At 44.1% G+C, this 21,435-nt stretch overlaps 3 protein-coding genes across 3 annotated transcripts; 2 read left to right on the top strand and 1 right to left on the bottom strand.

The window, feature by feature from the left end:
• The first annotated feature begins 6,824 nt into the window (after positions 1-6,824).
• Positions 6,825-12,050, top strand: LOC133916642 (microtubule-associated protein 70-4-like). Its single transcript, XM_062360405.1, has 10 exons — positions 6,825-7,156; positions 8,859-8,944; positions 9,336-9,401; positions 9,528-9,698; positions 9,796-9,966; positions 10,375-10,530; positions 10,624-10,770; positions 10,868-10,939; positions 11,024-11,677; positions 11,849-12,050. The coding sequence occupies exons 1-9, from the start codon at positions 7,051-7,053 to the stop codon at positions 11,579-11,581; spliced, it is 1,533 nt and encodes a 510-aa protein (XP_062216389.1). The 5' UTR covers positions 6,825-7,050; the 3' UTR covers positions 11,582-11,677; positions 11,849-12,050.
• Positions 12,051-13,247: 1,197 nt separating this feature from the next.
• LOC133916641 (cysteine synthase 2) lies at positions 13,248-16,583 on the top strand. The gene is made up of 6 exons (XM_062360404.1): positions 13,248-13,557; positions 13,649-13,723; positions 14,082-14,225; positions 14,615-15,079; positions 15,163-15,398; positions 15,925-16,583. The coding sequence occupies exons 1-6, from the start codon at positions 13,333-13,335 to the stop codon at positions 16,142-16,144; spliced, it is 1,365 nt and encodes a 454-aa protein (XP_062216388.1). The 5' UTR covers positions 13,248-13,332; the 3' UTR covers positions 16,145-16,583.
• A 283-nt stretch (positions 16,584-16,866) lies between these two features.
• Positions 16,867-19,208, bottom strand: LOC133916640 (pentatricopeptide repeat-containing protein ATP4, chloroplastic). The gene has a single exon (XM_062360403.1). The coding sequence runs from the start codon at positions 19,205-19,207 to the stop codon at positions 17,051-17,053; it is 2,157 nt and encodes a 718-aa protein (XP_062216387.1). The 5' UTR covers position 19,208; the 3' UTR covers positions 16,867-17,050.
• Positions 19,209-21,435: the final 2,227 nt, after the last annotated feature.

The raw sequence follows: 21,435 nt of genomic DNA, 5'->3' as shown, positions 1-21,435 counted from the left end.
AAAGGCCTGATGCCGCATTTAAGAGGGTGTGTGGCCTGTCACTTCCAACTGCTCCAGCCACGCTCGGTGTCAGTCCCTGCCACATTTTGGCAGGAGGGCGTGGGGACATTTAATGCACGGGTCCCATCCCGCGTCATCCGGCGCGCCTCAGGATAGCATCGCGAGGCCAAGGCGCCCCGCATGCCGCCCTGCTGTGTCAGACGAACAAGACCGGGCGGGCACACCGGGCTGCTCTGTGGCTGCCCGGTGGGCCCTCTCCGTGGCGCCCATTGCCAACGTCATCATGACAATCGAGACCGGGCGGGGGGCGTGTTTTCAACCCCGCCGTCACTTAGCGCAGCAGCCCATAATAGCTGCTTTTCCATTTATGGCGCCTTGGAACTCGTGCCCTCCCTTTCGGGGCATGCTACCGCCGGCGAGTATTTAAGAGGAGCCGATGGAAACGAGGAGGGCGGAATCCAGCTCTCTGACTCTCTCTCTCTCTCTCTCGGATGGGAACGAAGACCGAAGACAGAAGAACACCCCAGTACAAGCACAGAAGTTGAGACCACCGAAGAACAAGAAGTCCGAAGCTCTAGGATAGACAGACATTCTTGTAACCAGCAATATCCCTGAGAGACATTCTTAGTGCATTTATAGCATACACACAGGAGTAGGGTGTTACGCTCAGTGCGGCCCGAACCTGTCTAAAAATCCCTCCAGTGCATTTACTGCATCCTGCATTCGATCATTCCATTCCACCTGCCATCACATTTACGCCCATTTACTTCACCCACAAACAGATTTAGAATCATCCCCCCGACCGAATCTCAAAGGGGGTCCCTCCGGATCCCTACTTTAGAAGTTCACCCTCCGACACACGCCAAACCGGCTGCGGAACCCTCTTCGAAAAAATTACTCCGCTGAAGCCACCATGTGTACGCTAGACCATCCAACGTGTATAACCACTTTTTCTACACAAAACTTCGGTTCTGTATAAAAAATTCCAGCGTATTCCAACCTCAACACCGAACCATCCAATGTGTTGACTTGAAGCACCTCTTCTGAAAAAACACTCTGGCGAGTTCAATTTGTTGAGCGTCGGACCATCTGACGTATGCAATTTTTGTTGAACTCATCCAATTCAACGTTTCTTGAGTTCTAACTTCTCGACAACTCATCCATGAGCTTCTTTGAGCTACCTAGTGCTAGAATTTCACAAGTATGCATCCAACTAAGTCTAGACTCATCTAGATCAAGATACTACTCTTAGCCTCTCTTTATAGTACGATTAAAATACTAAGAAATAGATCCTCTACTACTATAAGTGTCATTAATCTCCTTGTGACACTTAGAACTAGAAGATCCTTAATCTTGATGCTCATATCCTTTGATCGTCTATAGAATCACCTTAGGGATCAAGAATACCCAATTATCATTGTGAACTAAATTTTTGATACATTTCAAAATAAACTTGTTTGTCATAATGGCTAGCTCACTGGTGGCGGGTTTCTTCGTGCGTGTGTAGGACGGCGAGCGACGACACGGTGCGGCGCGAGCTAGTGGCGCGTGGTCACAGCGCGGGAGGAGGCGTGGATGGCACAACGGTGGGGGCTCGGCTCGAGGCCGGGCGACGAAGGTGCAGTGCGGTGGAGAGATGGTCAGGCGGCGATGGCGTGGTGGAGAGCAGCGACATGCACGACGTCAGTGCGAAGGGGCACACGGGTGGCAGCATGAGCTAGCCAGCGACGGCTCACGCGGAATGATGCATGCACGGGCGGCACGACGTGGCGGAGGACGTGGATGCGACGGCACGACCGAACAATGGTGCGCGTGAGACAGTGACGACTCAGCCTAGCAGAGGAGGAAGGCAGGTCGAGGCTCGAAGCTCGACGGTCACAACTCGGATTTGGGCCATGGCGGTAGGAGGACGAAGGTGCAGCACAGCGGCATGTGCGAAGGATTAGAGAAGGGTGAAGGAAGAAGAGGGAGGCTCACCGGGGTGGCACAGTAGCAGCATGCACGTGACAGTGTGGTGACGTGGTGCGGGTTAGCAGCAGCATGGCGACGCTTGGAGGTCAGTGGAAGTGCGGCGACAACATGCATGGCAATGCGCAACGATGGCGTGTGCAACAGCTCCACGGGGAAGGGCCAGAGCGGAGAGGAGCTATAGACGGGACTGGTGTTGCTGCTACTTGTGCCATGTGTGTTCTCTGTGTGTTGTATGCATGTGTGTATGCTTGTATGTGTATGGTTGTGGTTGCCCGGTGTTGGGAGAGGAGAGTGGAGCAGAGGGGAGTGCTGCTGTCTTGTTTGTGAGGGGCTGGTGTCATGTGCTTGTGTATATGTATATGGCCTGATGGCTTTTATGTGAAGTTATGAAGGAGGAGAAGGACAAGTTGCCTGCTCGTGGAAAGATCATGGAGAGCCATGGGACAATTTAGCTGGTGCAGATGAACAAAGAGAGAGGGAGAACAGTGATGGCTGGTGTAAGCTGAGAGAAGACTTTTGCTACCCAAGCAAAAGACCAGGGATGAGTGAGAGAGAGATCAGTGAAGAGATGTGAGAGAAAGAGTGAAAGATCTTGAGAGAGATATTTGTGTGATAATCGAATTGATGTATTTGAATTGTAAATTGGATGTGTGAAGATTCAATTTGAATAAAAGCATTTGAGTTATGAGATTCAAATTTGAATTTGGATTGTATGATGATTCAATGAATGAATTGAATTGGATTGGATTGGGATAATTCAATTTGTATTTGAATTGAATATATTTTGAATGATTCGAATTGCATTTGAGCCGAATAGAATCTAAGAACACACAAAGAACTATAAAAACAATAAACCAATTCACATTAATCATTTTAATGTACGGAGAAGTTTAGAAATTATCGTAGTGCATTTTGGAATACTTAGCCAAACTAACACACACACACACACACACACACACACACACACACACACACACACACACACACACACACACACACACACACACACACACACACACACACACACACACATATATATATATATATATTCATATACATAATTCCTTGATTTTAGTTAGCTTAATTAATCACAATTTTTTTATTTGAAGCAAAATTTGTAATTAATTAACATGCTAAAACTCAGGATGTTACAACGGCCTTCGGCTCCAACACCTCTACGCCTCCGACCTTAGCATGGGCTCTAGAGTGTATTGCCTCCGTTCGAACCCTGACAGCCTTCGGCTCCAATGTATACTATGCCTCCGACCTCAGCATAGGCTCCAGTGCACGTATATCTCAGCAAACCCCCATGGCCTTCCGACATCGACTCAACCTCAGGCGACCCCCGCTAGGCTCTAGACTATATCATCCCCGCCGAGCTTCAAATAAACCAAGTCGATATCTCCGACTCTCGTCATTGGGCTCTGGATCATGCAGTTTCCTTTGGGTTATGCTATCTCCATTTGGCTTCGTCACCATCACCTACGGTCATCACCGAGAGGCTCTTTAACGACTAGAAGTTATATTAGGATATCCTTAATATGAGGCTAGACTGAAGCTAGTTCCTTCTATATCTACTCGCCCCTCCACACCTCAGGGCCAATAGATGGAGGGGTACTGTTGAGAGAAATATCTCATCCCACAGATAATACTAAGGGGACGTCGTCAAGAGCTTCTCTGGAGCTCTCGGGCTCTGGACTCCCTACAAAAGCTAAGGCTTCCGGAGGTCGTGAACCCATCAAGCCACCACCTCTCGAGACAGGAGAAGAAGCTGGCTTTTGGAGAGAATATCAGCAAAAGAAGAACACCAAAGAAAATTGACCTAACACGAAGTTACCTACAGTTAATGCCGGTGCAAGTGGTGATCACCCTGACATCCCAATGCAAGTAAAGGTCACTCTGACACCTAGGACAGTGTGACACTGCAATTACTAACCGGTTGGGTATCGTGTCCCTAAGGCTACTTGCACTAATGTATTTGCCATAGTAGATAATATCTTCTGAGTAGGTTAAGAGTATTCTACCTAGACCCAGACTGTGCGATTCGGTTGGCCTTAGATCCTCACGATGTAGTGATAGTTTGTATCATTATCTCTGTAAGGATATACCTGTATATTTACACCCTAAAGGCACTATAAATACAGACTCTTAGCCACCAGACCAGGAGACCCAATCTTTTTTACCATCAACACGTTTTTTGTTCTCCCTCCTCTCTATTTTTTCTCCAAGCTTCAGTCTCCTCTCTAGAAAAGACTCACGCCGCACTCTGTTCGTGGAAGACATCTTCTTTTTTGCCAACAATACTCAATATAGTACAATCGATTTTAGGTTTCATATGAAAAACTGACTGCAATACAAAGAATATTATAGTCGGGTATTGACTACAACTGACTGTAGCACTTTCCAAATTACAGTTGGTTTGTTACCATAACCGATTGCAATATTTTGAGTAGTCGGTTAAACCGGCCACCACCCTCGGTCAAATTGACCACTCCCTAAGTGCAGTCGATTAGACCGAGAGTGGAGATCGGTTTAACCAACTTCTACACTTTTAGGTCTAATTTAATCCTTAGATAAATCATGAACACGTACTGATAAACTAGCATATTCATATAGCAGAAGTACATTCTAGACATGTAAAATGGCTACATATCTCTCTCTAATATACTTAATGGTAGAAACAACAGAATACTAAGCATGACTGACATGAGAGAATAAGAGACCTGATCACAATAAATGTACCAATCGGTTAATATCAGTATTTTTGGTCCAAAAAGAACTTATATGTACTGATCACAATAGGAATGAAAGATAAAGATCCATAGAAGAATCAGATATTTAAATAGGAATAAGGAAAGAAAGAAACAAAAGATGCAATAAGCTTAAGCTGAGCCAAATATCAAGGCAAAAATGTAGAGACAAAATGAAAATATAGGGTGCTAAAAGTACATGTATGAAATTAGCCACATCTGGAGAACAACCAAATGTCACATGAATATCAATGCAGTGGATCCAGATAAACAAATCATTCGATAAGAACCTCCAAAATGAGCATAGAGTAAGGTCATATATGAATTTCTTATGTAATCTAAACGAAATATCATTGTTAATTGATGGTCATTTGAACGTGCAAGTTAACAGGTACAAATAGAAGAACAATATATATGAACCAAGTATCTTAATCTTAATTTGCAACAACCTGAACCAACTAGCATAGAAGCAAAATCATAAGCAAATATTCAAACAAAAATTACCTTTTGAACATGTGACCTTCGTATCTAATCACCTACATGACAAGGCATAAAAGAGAGAGTCAAAGATAGAACAAACCTTTGCATATTGAAAAAAAATAATATGAAAACCATTTAAACCTGTTACAAACACTCTTGATGTTATTTAACTAAATTCTTTCACGCCATTGATGTATTCTTATCCGTGTCTGGGGACATCATGTATCCATCTTTGATCCATCTACAATCAGTATAACAAAAATTAATGTTATTTAACTAAATTCATTAACAAAAAAATGTAAAAATGGTGAGGTCGATTAAAATAGACATCCATCTCAGTTAACCTGCTCGAGTGGATGATTGATGTAGATGTAGTGCAGTCAATTGGTGTAAGAAACCAACTACACTAATGCCCTAACTACAGTCAGTTCAATGTATGAATCAACTGCAACATATTTCAATAAGTTCTTGCTCGGAGTTGACTGCATTAGTCCAATTATTGCAATCACTTTGTAACATAAACCGACTAAAATACATTACACCGGCTGTAATAATTACAGTCGATTCTGACTATAAACCGACTATAATAAACTATTATTACAGTCAGTTTTTGGCTAGACGATTAGTTTCAGTTGGTCTGAGCTACGGAACCAAATGTAGTAGTTTTATTACCATCAGTTCCAAAAATCCGACTATAATCTGCCTCCTTGGAAAAATCATTTATGTAGCAGTGATATGAACTGCTAACTGACGGGTTAGCTTAACAGCATATCACACAAAAAGGGTAGGTTGCCACTTTGGCTCGACCTTTTGCTAGGAGTTTTTTAGTGTCCTGAAAGTGCCATTTTCATTTATAAGAGAAGCAAAGTCTCCTGTCCTTACCTTAAAAGACTTCATGCCCACAATGCTTCTCCTCTGTCTCTCTGCCATTTGGAACCTTGGAGTTTATCCAATGAGTAATTCTGTGGCGATGCGGACGACAAAGGGAAGGCTCCTTCGCTCGTCAACATCAGCAATGGGGCGTTACACGCTTCAGTGTGCATCAATATATCTATGGGTCCTCAGTGACGGGTAAGATACATGGTTGCTTTTGGGTTTTGATTAGGCGCAGTGCATCGTACCTAAGAAGAGACCATTGTCTGCTTAGCTAACTCCTAACAGTATCCATTGCCAAATCAACGTTGCATTTAACACGACTTGGTTTCGTCACGCTGTGTTCACGGAGAAGATTGATCATCGTTCGATTAGTCATCTCCGGTTTTTAACAGCCCAACCCTTGGAAATATCTAGCCAGTTATGTGATGCCACACGTTACCGACATACTCCTCTTTTCTGAAGATCTAACAGTAAAAAATGAATACTGAAAAGTGAAAATGGCATGTTTAAATCAGTATACAAACCAGAGTATAAAGTAAAATAGTAATTAAAGATATCTCCTCTCAACAGCTCATCTGCTGATTATGCTTGCTTGGACCAAATGTTTCTTTTGCAGCTCGATTCCAAGAGGAAGCCACCGAAGTCTGTGTCGCTCTCATGCCAGCTCTGTGCTTCACCTGTGACTTCGGGACACGGCTCCATTTGTCACCTCGGCCCGGCCGTGTGCCTTCTCTTCATCCGCACTCCCTTCGGCAGTCAATTTCATGGCGTAAGCCGAGCGGCGACGATGGGGTGCACCTGAAGAAACCCGCAGCGCCATATAATCCCAACCAAGCCCACTCGTTTGGGTGTGCATCGCTTCGTCCTCTCCTTAGTAGATGAGAACAGCAGAAACCGCTACCGCTGTAGCAGCTAGAGCTATAGCTAGCTAGCTTGTGGCCGAGTCTTCCATAGCATTGCGAGGGAGAAAGGGATGGGTAGTTTGGGAGAGGTTGATCATGGCAAGGAGATGTTCCATGGCCATGGCCATTCTGACCCCGTCGTCGACGAGCTCAACAGACTGGAGAATCTTCTCAGAGGTAACGCTGTACGTAGCATGTATATATGCATTGGATCATCCTGTGTGAGACTGATCATTGCACCCGTAGTTGTACGCTGATTTTTCAAAAAAAAAAAATCCTAAAACTCCATATTGATGGCGCACTGCACAACATGAATCATAGATAAACTCGGCGCATTGATATTACTGTGATTCTGATTACTATGGCCCCTTTGCACCATTACACAGTACTGACAGTTTACAAATCGTGCTAGGATGGAGTAGTATATTGTTTATCCCACGCAATGCAACTATGTGTGCATGACATGTGTATGGGGCTATGGGCAAATTGAGGAATTTGCATGCTTCGTCTTCCTAGTTTCAGAGCATCAAACTCAAGTCCTAGTTTGCGACCAGGAGAGGTGGCCTGCTAGGCTAGAACATATGCCATGCAGTCATGCACGTTTCTAGAGTTCTTCACTTTCGGGGCAATTTCCATTTGTACTGTTGTGAGTTTGTGACCAAGAATTTCAGTGAGGTTGGTATCTGGAAAGAAGGTTTTCATCTGTGTGCAAAGGCTAAACGAGTTCACCGTTTTACCCAAGTTTGTGACTGCCTTGGCAACATAAGCAGAAACTTCTGTCCTAGCTATGCAAGATCGATTAAGCCACCTGGTCGATCAATATGAATGTATTCACCTTGTTTTATTCTATTTAGGGAATACTACCTGTGTGTTATTAAAATGGAAAATTCATATGCCGTGTTCATTTCAGTTTCATGCATATTAAATAGCTATTGGCAGTTGGGGGTGTTGTGACCCAATATGCTGCATGCTGGAAAAAAAGCGTGTAAGAACTGTTCAGAAAAGCATACATATTAACTTTAGAGATACCAATTTTATCCAAAAAAATTTATCATGCTCGCTTTAGATGATCGCAATTCTAGATTCTAAGTAATCAGCTTTAATCAGATGAAACAACCTTTTCTACCGTACAAAAGTAAACACAAAGAGTGGTACAAGTAACCCATTCTTGTGGGTTGGTGGGGAGATTTGCTCAGATTCTAAGTTACAGGTGTGACAAAAACTTTGAAATTTTAGTGTATGCGTGGTTGGTAGCATGTCAAGGAATTGAACGGAGAAATAGCATGCATAGTTGGTAGGATGTCTATCAGAAGTTCAGAACACGTTTTATTGGGTCCTTAATCTGCACTTATATGTATGCCGAACTATAGTTTTGTTAGCTTAATTATCATCAAACATTCAGGACAGTTACTTGTGTCTGTTGACAGTATAGGGCCATGGTGTTGTTACCTATGAGCTACATGGTTGATCCATAGGGCAAATCGGTTTAGAAGTTTTGAACTGCCATTGGCTTTAACCTTTTTTCATAATAGTGGATTTACCCAATATCTTTTTTTAAAAAGATATTGCATTGCAAGAAAAGAACCATCCAGTCTGAGTTTACTGTTTAATACTTTTAAGCACCAAAGCTCCTTGTTCAAATCTATTGCTGTCATCTGTCTCAACCAACCACTTCACTCTTATCAAATTACTCCACTTCTCAGTCACTTTGGACAGACTAAGAAAGAAATTTCGTAAACCTTAAGTTTTTCCAAGGGAAAGTGTCCAGTAGTACTCCATAAGTTTTTCCAAGAATATATTTTCTGAGAAATGTTTTTCTAGAAGTATAAAAAGGATATTGTCCTGTCTTTCTGAGATTAAATGTTGGACGTTGATGCAGAAAAGGAGAGAGAGCTAGGACATGCATATAATGAAATAAAAGGCTTGAAGGTGATGGAAGCTCTGAAAGACAAGGCTATTGCTGAGGTAATTTGCTCAACGAGTTTACTTCCCTTCAGCTTGAGTTTTTTTTTTTTCCTTTTCCGAAACGGATCGGAGGAACTCATCAGATTCATGAAAAGAGAGTTGGGCACTCCAGAAGGGGAAGTACCAAATTACACCACCTATGCATAAAAAATCTTAGGACTCACCATGGACTAATAAAACACCTAGCTACTCGACTTATTTTATTTTATTTTATTGAAACCAAGCTACTTAACTACTCACCATCCCTTTGCTTGAGTTGTTTTGCATTGTCCGTTGCAAGTTAAAGTCACTAGCTTACTCAACTATTTTCCACTACAAAGTGAATGTAACTTCGGACAAATCATGCCTAGTCACTAGCTTACGGTATTGACATTACTTCATACTGTTGTAGCTGAGCAAGGAACTGAGGAAACAGGACGAGAAGATGAGAAGTTTGGACAAACAGCTTGAGCAGAAGGTTTATTAGTTCCTTCAATTTGACTTTAGTATTTCTACCTTTTTTACTTTGAGAATACTTTTGCATAGGAACTGAAATATGCTTCACTATTGCTCAATGATTTAATAAGTTTATTTGATATGACAGAATCTGGATGTGAAAAGACTAAGCAATGAGCGTAAAGAAGCATTATCTGCACAGTTCGCTGCGGAGGCAACACTCAGAAGGATCTACTCGTCTCAGAAAGATGAGGAAGCAATTCCCTTTGATGCCATCATAGCGCCCCTGGAGTCGGACATAAAAAAGTACAGGCATGAGGTAGTCTAAAATTCAGCATAGTTTCACCATCAATGCAACTAACGAACTTCCATAGCATGTTTAGTTATTTACCAATGGCTGCTCTTTCGGTCACAAGATTGCAGTGCTCCAGGATGACAACAAGGCGCTAGAACGACATCTAAAGTTGAAGGAGGCGGCGCTTGTCGAAGCAGGGAACATTTTGCGTAGCGCGCTTGAGAGGGCACTAATAGTAGAAGATGTTCAGAACCAGAACATTGAACTGAAGAAGCAGATGGAGATCTACCATGTAAGGCTCTGTTTGTTTCAGCTTCGGATTTTAGCTTTCAGCTTTTATAATCCGAAGCTGAAACAAACAGACAGCTTTTGGTTATAGCTTTTTAAAATCTGCTGGTTGGATTGTGAGAATCTGAGAAGCTGGTTTTCCTCAGCTTTTGATAGATTGTGAAAGTCCATTTTACTAAACTGTCCATTAAATTTTTTTAGAATCTACAGTCTAAAAGCTTTTCACAATCCAACTTTTCACAATCCAGCTTTTAACAATCCAGCTTTTATAAACTGTTTTTCACAATCTACAGCTGAAACAAACAGGACCTAAGTACATGACATCATTGTTTAATTGCACACCAGTCAAATCTTATTGTGTGTTGGTGGGATCTTGTGGAACTAATGCTTCTTTCCTGTACTACATTTGTAGGAAGAGAACAAATTATTAGAGAAGAATAACAGACAACAGGTGTTGGAGATCGAGAAGCTCTCACATACCATCAATGAGCTTGAGGAGTCCATTCTTGCTACTGGCGAGGTTGCTAATGCAGTACACTTCTTTCAGAATCAGGCTGCCAAGTTGAATGTAAGTGCGGGTGCTAGTGCGCAAGTAATTCAGATGTTGGATACTTGGATTCCATCAGTTCCTTGGTTGTTTATAACATATTAAAACTTGCAGGAGGAAAAGAAGACTCTTGAGAGGGAGCTAGCTCGAGCCAAGGTTTATGTCAATCGTGTTGCATCGACAGCGGCGAATGAATGGAAAGACGACTCTGATAAGCTGATGCCTGTCAAGAGATGGCTGGAAGAACGAAGGCTTCTGCAGGTACCCTATGTTGTGTCGTATTTGAAAGGATGGCCTGACATAAATAAGTTGTGTTACAATTTTGTACATGGAGAATTAACCATTTAAAATCATGCAGGGAGAGATACAGCGACTGCGTGACAAGATAACAATAGCCGAGAAATCTGCAAAGATTGAAGCCCAGATTAATGTAAGCAATATTAAATAATTATTTGAAGCAATTTACATCGTTCAATTCTTCAAGAAATCTCTTTAATTTTGGCTTGTTTCCTAGGACAAACTCAAAAGGAGACTGAAGTCACTAGAAGATGACATGAGAAATGAAACATCCAACTCATCTGCAAAGGAAATTAACAAACGAGCTACCCCCAAAAGATCAACATCTCAACAAAGACAACCCAGCACAGCCAGAGTGTCACATCAACCACCATCATCTGAAGCCATTGACAGGAGAAGGCCAATATCTCAACCCAGGGCATCAATGGCAGGGAAAGTGTTGAAGCAGCCTAATTCAGATACCGAACCTGCAGAGAAGACTAGGAGTGTTAAGCGATCGGAGAGTCCAAGAGCAAGAACTGTTATCGGTAAAGGGGAGCGCCCAGTGAAAAATCATCTATGGGCGCCGAGAAGCAAAATGACCTCTGATGCTGGGAAGGAGAACAAAGAACAAAATCCGAATTCCAACGCACATCTGAATGCTTCACGTTTACAAGGACGTGATGACACAATATCACACACTGTTATAGATGCAAATGGCGAATGTGGAGTTCAGTGTGGTGAACATCAAGAAGCCATGGAGGATGATGGAAATGCATATACCTCCGATGCTTGAAGTAGTACTTGGGACAACAGGGAACGTTGAGGTATTGAGGATTCCCTTTTGCATGAGGGTACCTAATAGAAGGGCAAATACAATTATCATGTACATGTAAGCATTCTCAATTTACCATTAGATGCTTGGTACTTCTTGAATAATTTATTCACCAGTACTCGTTTATAGGTATCTTGGAAGCTAAATAATTGTTCCAAACATTTTGCATAAAAAGCTTACTACACCCTAGACTTGATCTAACATTGTTGATTTCTTTGTATCTTACAGGTGCAACATGTGACTTATTTTGAAGATCATGTTTCAATTTATTCAGTTTGGGAGATTGTTTGTACAACAAAACCAGCAGCGGTGTCTTATGTTGTCTTGTTTCTTTGTTCTCTCCTGTACATATAAATTATACCGTGAACTTTACAAATGTAATTTGTGCCTGCTGAAAAGAAAGAAATCAATTTGTGGGGTTTTGAGGAAATGACTATTTTGCCCAAATAAATGTTGTTGCTGATGCAACGGAAGCGATACAAAAAGAAGTGAAGGGTGTTTGTCACCACGGCTGTCAATCAATTTGTAAAGGACTGTCGCTGTTTTTCCATTTGCTGCTCTCAGCCTGTCATTTGTTATTTCCATCCATTGTCCCTTTTGAGTTCCATCTGTTACTAAATGACATGTAATCAGATATATTAAAAATTAACACTAATAAAGTAAGAACTAAAATTTGTTATTGAGACGATATCATAGATTATCATTCAACTATTACCCCTTTTGGTTTTCATTATCATAAAATTAAGAGTGAATTGCATAAAACTACAAGTATTGTGCCATTTGTAACACAAAATTACAAGTATTGTGTTATTTATCACACAAAATTATAAATATTATAACTAGCAGCATAAAACTACAAGTATTGTGCACTAATTTAACATAAAACTTGATTTTAATTAGATTCACCCAAAAATTGTCTTATGTTTCTTAAAAAATCCTAGATCTTTTTGTATGTGTTCCATAATTCATGTGCAACCCATTTTAATTAGATTCACCAAAAAAAATATGTCTAGAATTTAAACTAAAATTCTCTAAAAAAGCTACTTTTATAACTCCTAATAATTGTTAGGGTCTCAAATAAAATCTCAAAAATATGGGAAAATTCACTAATATTCTTCTTATATGATGAAATAATTTCTAAAATTATTTCTAGCACTAAAAGTGAGTTACTTTGTAAGTATATAAATGAAGCATTACAAAGGAATCCACTTTTTCACCATATAATCTAAGACTAAAAATAATTTTAGAATTAGTTCATCATATAAGAAAATATTAGTGAATTTTTTAAATATTTTTAAGATTTTATTGGAGATCCTAACAATTGTTAGAAGTTATAAAAATAGTCTTTTTAGAGAATTTTAGTTTAATTTCTACACAAACTTTTTGAGTGAGTTTAATTAAAATATGTTGCACATAAATTATGAAACACATACAAATATAAAGCACATACAAAAAAATTGAATTTTTTTAGATAAATATAAGATCATTTTTAATAAATCTAATTAAAAACAGATTTTATATAAAATTATTGTACAATACTTATACTTTTATGTTACTATTCACAATCCTCCTCGCTCATGGCCTAAGCCTGACAAGTGTATCATCCCACATGCTCCCTTGCGTGAATGCGAACCGAGTCCATTCGTCCTCAACAGGCCCAGCCCAAACCACAATTCGCTCCGTCGCTCCTCTCTCCGACTCTCTCGCTCGCCATGGCGGCTGCGACGGCGGCAGGAGCAGCCGCCGCGGCCGCCGCTGTATCCTTGATCGCCTGCTACCTCCTCCTTTGCAAGAGCAGCCCCAAGCTCTTGTGGATGCGTCCGTCTTGGCCGTTCCGCGCGAGCGGCCGGCGGGCTCGACGGAGGGGTCTCGTGGAGGCCATCGGCAACACGCCCCTCATCCGCATCAACAGCCTCTCCGACGCCACGGGGTGCGAGGTGGGTGGTAAATGTTTACTTATGTTGCTCCGCTTTGCTCCTCTGAGCAAATCTTGGAGGCGGTGAGTTGTGATTGTTCTTTGTGTTGTAGATTCTGGGAAAGGCCGAGTTCCTGAACCCGGGAGGGAGCGTGAAGGACCGCGTGGCGGTTAAGATCATCGAGGAGGTAATTTCCGCAATTCTGTTTATGTTGAAATGGTTTAGTAGGAGCGAAGAACTGCAATGCAGAGTTCATGGTGAGAAGTTGCACTATTGGTACTTTGAGCATGTAGATATTTGTCGGTAGATTGAGTTGCCCCTTTTAGATTCTGGAGCAAGAATCGCACTTCAAATTTTAACCTCATATGCCAAATTGAAAATGTTCCACTAAGCACATTTTTTTCTTTCTATTTTACTGGTTTAATTGATGAGTCATGGAATCCTTGCTATATTGGTAACTCACTGCTCTGATATATGACATTGGTATACTATATTATACTCTTATCCTTTAACTTCAATGACGCTGGAAATGTTGTCAATTCCAGGCTCTAGAATCTGGAGATCTGGTGTGCGGTGGTACGGTAACAGAGGGGAGTGCTGGAAGCACAGCCATTAGCTTGGCTACTGTTGCTCCTGCATATGGCTGTAGATCTCATGTTGTTATTCCTGATGATGCTGCCATTGAGAAGGTAGGGAAGTTTTATGCTTTCCATGATATTTTCGTTTTGCTTACAACCTTCTATCTTCTAGCATATGGAATTGCTACTTGAGTTACCATTGTATGGGGTAAATTCCTCCTATACCATTGCAATTCTGTAGAATGTGTCAATGACATGTGGGTCCATGGCCCACATGTCAGTGACACATTTTGGGATTGCAAAATTTTGCAATGGCAAATAAGGGATTACCCCAGCAGCTGAAGTGCTGATCAAGATGTTTCATTTGAGCATTTCTGTTAAAGACTCTCACAAACTACTCGCTGTAATACCGTATAAGGTTATACAGCTTAGCAGTCAGAAGTTCCCTGTTTGTTCCTTTGCTCTTATTTATGTAATTTACTTAAACTATTGTTTTCCAGTCTCAAATAATACAGGCGCTAGGAGCTACTGTTGAACAAGTGTGCCCTGTTTCGATCACTCACAGCGATCATTTTGTCAATATTGCCAGAAGAAGAGCTTTAGAAGCAAACAAATTAGCAGCAGCACAGAGAGAATCAAACGAGACACAACCCAATGGTTTAACACATGCCAATTCTGAAATGACGGATGAGAAGTTAGCAGCTATGCAGAGAGAGTCAAATAAGACCCAGTCTAATGGTCGAGCACATGTAAATACTGAAATGCCACTCAGTGGGAAATGTGATCCAAATTCTGATTCAAAGGGAGGTTTCTTTGCTGACCAGTTTGAGAATATGGCAAACTATCGAGCACATTATGAATGGACTGGTCCTGAGATATGGGAACAGACTAAAGGGGCCCTGCATGCCTTCGTTGCTGCTGCTGGTACTGGTGGTACAATTGCTGGAGTCTCACGGTATCTTAAGGTTTGCATGCTTATTAATTTATTTATTCCATATATTTTCTTCTCAGATAAACATTTTTTATGCCTATGATACTTCCTATTTAGGAAAAGAACAGAAATGTCAGATGCTTTTTAATGGACCCACCTGGATCTGGTCTGTTCAATAAGGTTACTAGAGGGGTGATGTACACAAAAGAGGAGGCTGAGGGAAAAAGGCTGAAGAACCCTTTCGATACTATTACTGAAGGAATCGGAATCAACAGGTTGACTAGAAATTTCATGATGGCGAAACTGGATGGAGCTTATCAAGGAACAGATAGGGAAGCTGTTGAGATGTCAAGGTACACACTCACAGAGTTGAAGCTCTTGTTGATGTTTAGCAGTTATGATTTTTAATAGTAATGAGCACACAAAAGTTAGCTCAGCATTGCAATATTTGTTTGTTTACTATAATTTGCTAAAATATTAGACTAGACCATGTTTTTTTTCTTCCTATATGGCATTTCACATTCAGATTGCTATTCACATGTTTCATTCTGCTTTATCTTATCACAACATAGTATTGATCTTGTACTGCTTCCCGGAAACTGGAGTTCCTCTTAATATTAGTTTTCAACTTTTGTCATGTCTTTATGCGGGACTCTCCCGAGTTCAATGGAAGGCTTAATCAACTGTTGGGTCAAGCATGTTTTAGAAGCAATGATCAGTGTTATGCACATCTCACGTCAAAATATTTGGAGCACCGAATGGAAGTCACATGCCATAGTTACAGGACAGTTTAGTATTTCATGTCTTGCAGAAATGGATGCAATAATCCAGGAAATAATTCAATTATTCTGACCTCAATTTACTTGGAACATATCTTAGGTTCTTGCTGAGAAATGATGGACTATTCGTTGGGAGTTCTTCCGCCATGAATTGTGTTGGGGCTGTAAGAGTTGCTCGAGATTTGGGTCCAGGGCATACAATTGTGACAATTCTCTGCGACAGTGGGATGAGGCATCTGAGCAAGTTCTTCAATGACCAGTATTTGGCTGATCATGGACTGACACCAACAGCTACTGGCTTGGAATTTCTCGACAAATGAGCAAATTTCACAGGGGATGTTCAATTTCAGTGATTTTGTCATGCTCCCTGTGATGTCTGCCCTTGATAGCAGCAGGTGGCACTGAATAGCTGACAGCATGAAAATATGCGTACAGTAAGAGAACTGCTGGCTTCCAGATAGTTGGCCCAAAATACCGTGAATTTTTATGTTACCCTGCTTGAAGGCATCCCTGAACGATGAAGCATTGATGTATATGAAGTACTAGTAGTTAAAGTAGGCATTGCCATTTGATGGGGTTAGGATAGCCAATCTTTTGATTCTTGTTATTTTGATATATCTATTGAGGCATTGCATTGCAGCATCAATACTTAAATCAGTTAAATAATGTTTCATTGCAGCATCCATACTGCAAACAATTACGATATATACATCTTTTCCTTCTCAAAATGGTTTCAAGGAACTATTCCCCCATTCGGAACTCTTGTGTCGCACATTGGCTATCATCACTCTTACACTCTTGTTGTTTACATTCGTTTGCTTTCCATTTGTACTAGCTTGGCGTTGCTAGATGACATTAGATTGAACTGACAATAGCTCCGGCCCAACATATTTGTCCCCTTCCATATCAGCCTGTTGTCAAGTTTTGCTTCCCCATTTTCTTGCCATTGTCTAATGGACAAACAATTATTCTGAAAACATTGTAGGTCTCGGTTGCATGTATCATGCTGATGTTAAAAAAGAGTTAGGACTACTTTCTCAACTGAATGAAGAACTGGAACTGGTATTCATTGGTCTGAGCATCTGGAAAGCAATAGAAAGGGATCTTTGGAAAGTAGAAGGAAGCAATTGAGCATCTACCTGCAGAAATCTGCCGAGGAGGGTATCTGAGAAAACACCTGCAGATTACACAGAAAATAATCCTATGTACGCCCTAAATTAGCCAGTTTACACAGCAACCAATTCTGACGACTTCTTCGCCTCCAGCCAGTGCTTGGCAGCAACGCTCGTCGTCAAAAACCATCCGGCCTTGTCGGGTGCCTCGTGGAACGGCGCGTCGAGCTCCTTCAGATGCGCCTCGAACGTGGCAGCCAGCCCTCTGTCCGAGTACGTGTTCTTTCCCTGCCCCGTATGGATCCCCAGCAACGGCGGCAGCTCCTCGCCGCTGCTCTGCAGCGCTGTGTACAGGTCGTTCATCCAGACGTGCAGCGTGGTCAGTGCCGCGCCGACGGAGAGGCCCCTGAGGTGCAACGACCACTGCGTCTGCGTCCTGGTCTGGATGCTGGCGTAGATGCCGAGCTGCTGCGCGGCATCGAGGAGCGCGCAGGCCTTCTCCATCTGGTTCAGGTTCACGCACAGGTCCATCAGGCAGTTGCAGTAAGGCATCTTCACCACGCCGCGGGCGCTGCTCAGCAGGTCGCTAGCCGCTTCCCTGAAAGATTCAGAGGAGGCGCTCCTGTCCACCAGAAGCTTAACTACGGCGCCAAGCTGGACATTGCTTCTCTCGATGCAGTTGATCACCTTGCCCAGGTCGTCCGCCTGCGTATTCGCCGCCACGCTGAGAAGGCAGCCGCAGAACCGGTCGTCGGGGCTGATACCGAGCTCCTCGAGCAGGCCAAATGACTTGACCACGTCGTCGGTGCGCCCCACCTTACCGTAGCACCGAATAAGCGAGGTGAGGACGAAGATGTTCGGCTTGAAGCCAGCCTCTACCATCTCGTTCAGTATGCCCTCTGCACCCAGGACGTTGGCAGTGGAAGAATACAGCGTCACCATTGATGAGTAGCTCCAGCTGTCAGGCTTAGACCGGGCATCCATGGACGCCTTCATGTCCCGGAAGACCTCCTCGGCCTCATCGGTGTATCCAATGTCGGCGCACATGGACAGGAGCATGTTGTACAGCAGCACGTCGATGTCCATCACCTCGTTCTTCATCAGCCGGTACACGGCCATGGCGTCCTCGCCGTAGCGCGCCCTGGTGTACGCGTGCAGGAGACAGCAGTACGTCGCCCTGCTGGGCTGCACCTGCTGGTCAACCATCTCCCTGTGGATGGTCTTCACCACCCAAGGCCGCATTGCGCGGCCCATGCCGTCCAACATGGTGTTGTACACGACCAGGTTTGGCTTCACGCCAGCCGCCTTCATTTCCTCGAACACGTTGAGCGCGCCATCGAAGTTACCGGTGGTCGAGTGCACCTTGATCACTGTGGCGCAAATGACGGGGTCGAGCTGCCATTTCTCGGCGCGAGCGCGATCGTACAAGCTTAGGGCCGCCTCGGCGTTCCCGGCGCGGCCGTACGCGTCGATCACCGTCGAGTACGTGAGCATGTCCGGTGAGCACCCGAACTCCGGCATCTTCTCGAACCACTCCACGGCCTTGCTAGGCAGGCCGCAGGCGCGAGCGCTGCTGATGACGGTTGAGAATGTGGTGTTATCCGGCTGCACACCGTCCTGTAGCATCTCGCCCCAGAGCACCTCTGTGTCGCTCCAGCGCCGCTTCTTGCGGAGCAGCTTGAGTACCACGTTGTAGAGGATGACCTTCTTCCGGACCTCGGCGTTTCCCAGGAACCAGCGGAGCGCGAGCAAGGCGGTGTCCGGCCTAGCTGCGGCCGTGTTGAGCACGATGACGGCGTCCTGCTCGGAGGGACGCTCGGGGAAGGCGGCTTCAAGCACGTTCGCCACGGCCGCCTCGGCGGGCTCGCACGCGCCGAGCGCCGCGGCGGCGGAGGCGAGGCGCGCGCGACGGCTGGATCCGGCGCGCGCGCGGGCGAGGCCGGCGGTGCGCTGGCTGTTGGGGTTAACCCAGAGGTACCTCGTGTTGCTGCTGGATTTGTTGGGGTCCGAGGGAGGCGCCGGGTCCGAGGGAGGCGGGTCCTGGACGGAGACGTGAGCGGCGGCTGAGGAGGAGGGGTTCTTCGGGTGGAAGGAGGCGGAGATTGGCCGGTGAGGCCATGAGGGGAGGAGGGAGGAAGGCGAGCGGCACAGAGGCAAGGAAGCCATGGGTTGCTGCGCTCCTTGTGGATTGGGGTCGGGAGTGGCCGGCCCGGGAGCGTGACGAGTGACGACGCAGCTGAGCCTTTCTGTCTGTCTGCTTATGGGACCCATATGGCAGTCGGGGTGGGGAGAAGGGCGAGCACCATTAGAGGAGACGCGTGGCGGCGTGCGAGAGAAGGCTGCTCTTCCAGCCTCTCCCCTCCACCCTCCGAAACTCCAAGTCCTAGCGGCTCCGAGAGCCGCTTCACCCCGAATTAGGATTCCTGAAACCTTTAGAGAGTGATGAGGAAATATGTATGACTATTTCATCCCGCCTAAAAAAAGATTACACCTGATAGCCTATAAATAGAGGACCTCACAACCGTGAGAAGATGGAGATTTTCTAAAAAAATATACCTTATTAGGGTTAGACACATTAAGGTACCACCCTTTGTGAAGTTTGAGGTGCCACCGTATAGATCTGAGGAGTGCCACACGGCACCACTCTAGTGTGTCACGTGGCACTGCCCTACTGGTGGCAGGGTGGCATCCTCCTTCAACGGAGGACCTCTAAAGAGGTTTCTTAGCATCTTCGGTTATGTATCCATAAGGTATTATGGGGTAATCTTTTTGTTCTTTTCGGGGTCACCGATGATCTTGCTATGTAACTCTGAGATGATTTTGATATCTATTTAATCTAATTCAGTGTTTGCGATGCATACTTCATTATCGTATATGTAACATCCTGGTATATGTTAGTAGGATAAACGCAAATAGGATGTTTGGATCTACACTTATTGATAGCATCGACATAGTACATTAGTAGATGACCTTGGCACAACCTATGGCGTGATAGGAAACGAGGCGGACATCTTCATCTACAGTGTAACCGTTGATTAGTCTTAATCAAATTATATTCAAGTGAACCTTAACCCAGCGAAGATCGTTATATATGTCAACAACCCTAAGATACTCTACGTAAATCTCTGAGTCCCCTCACTTCACAATCAATCATCACTACTACAGAACATGTCATAAGTAGCGCCTCATCAGTGTCGGTTCGAGCATAACAGGTACTATTGACGTATCAGTACCGGTTCTTAAACTCCCGCATGCGAACCACGATTGAGGCTATCAGTGCCGATTCTTGGCGCCTCAATTATTGCTCGCACGTGGGAGTTTAAGAACCGGCACTAATAGTTACTATCAGTGCCGGTTGGAACTAGAATCAGCACTGATGCCTGTGTTATATTTATATTCAGCACTTAGCTTCTCTCCTCGTTTGCTTCATTTAGCTTGACGCCGCTCCTCCTCCCTGACTGCTGCCTCGTCCCTGTCCGCAGCCTCCTCGTCGCGCGTCGGCTCGTCGCCTCCTCGTCCTCATCCTCATCGTGCGTCGGCTCGTCGCCTCCTCGTCCTCATCCTCATCGTGCGTTGGCCCGCCACCTCCTCCTCCTCGTTGCGCGCCGACCGCCACCTCCTCATCCTCGTCGTGCGTCGGCCCGCCGTCGCCTCCTTCTTCTCGTCGTGTGCCAACCGCCACCTCCTCGTCCTCGTCGTGCGTCGGCCCACCACTGCCTCCTCGTCGTCGCTACACGCTGACCGCCGCCTCCTCGTCCTCATCACGCGCCGACCCACTGCCGCCTCCTCGTCGCCTCCTTGATGTCCACATGGGGAGCATCAACGGCAGTGGAGGTGGAGGGCGTAGATCTAGGCAGCGTGGAGGCGGTCGTTCTATCCTATCCATCCGCCCAGGTCCGGGTGACTACCCTCGTACTCCTGGCCTTAGATCCTCAACGGTGTATCCCCTTCCTACCCAGAAGGGCCACGAAACACCTAGGTTGGTTCTCAAATTCAAGTTAGCAAATTGTAGTTAGCAATTTTAGTTAGCCAATTTAGGTCCTGAAATTATATATGTATTTTAGTTCAAAATATATTGGCTTATTATTAGATGTGTATGTCATGATATTAGATGTGTATCGCTATATCGATGTTTTAGATGTTACTATTACTTCCCAGTGAGTAACTAGTTTGGTACTTCCTTATTCTACAATTGATGACTTGACATAATTGCGAGATTATCCACATATGCCGATTGATATGGTATTGACGTTTCTTTCTCTGGGCATGTAGACATACCTATGACTTTTCTTAGGTACATCTGTATGCTTAGAGATGAAAATCCCTTTGCTATAAATTATAAGAAGGTCAATTAATATTACAGTTTATAGTTAACAAATTTAGAAACTAACATGCCGATTGATGTAGATGCTTCATTATCTACAATAGCTACATGACATTATTGCGGACCTTGGTGGCACACCACCTGTGATGACGACCACATTGGCTGATAACAATAA

Source organism: Phragmites australis, chromosome 4 (assembly GCF_958298935.1).
Source record: "Phragmites australis chromosome 4, lpPhrAust1.1, whole genome shotgun sequence".
NCBI classification, from domain to species: domain Eukaryota; kingdom Viridiplantae; phylum Streptophyta; class Magnoliopsida; order Poales; family Poaceae; genus Phragmites; species Phragmites australis.
This window is presented reverse-complemented; position numbering and strand designations above follow the sequence as displayed.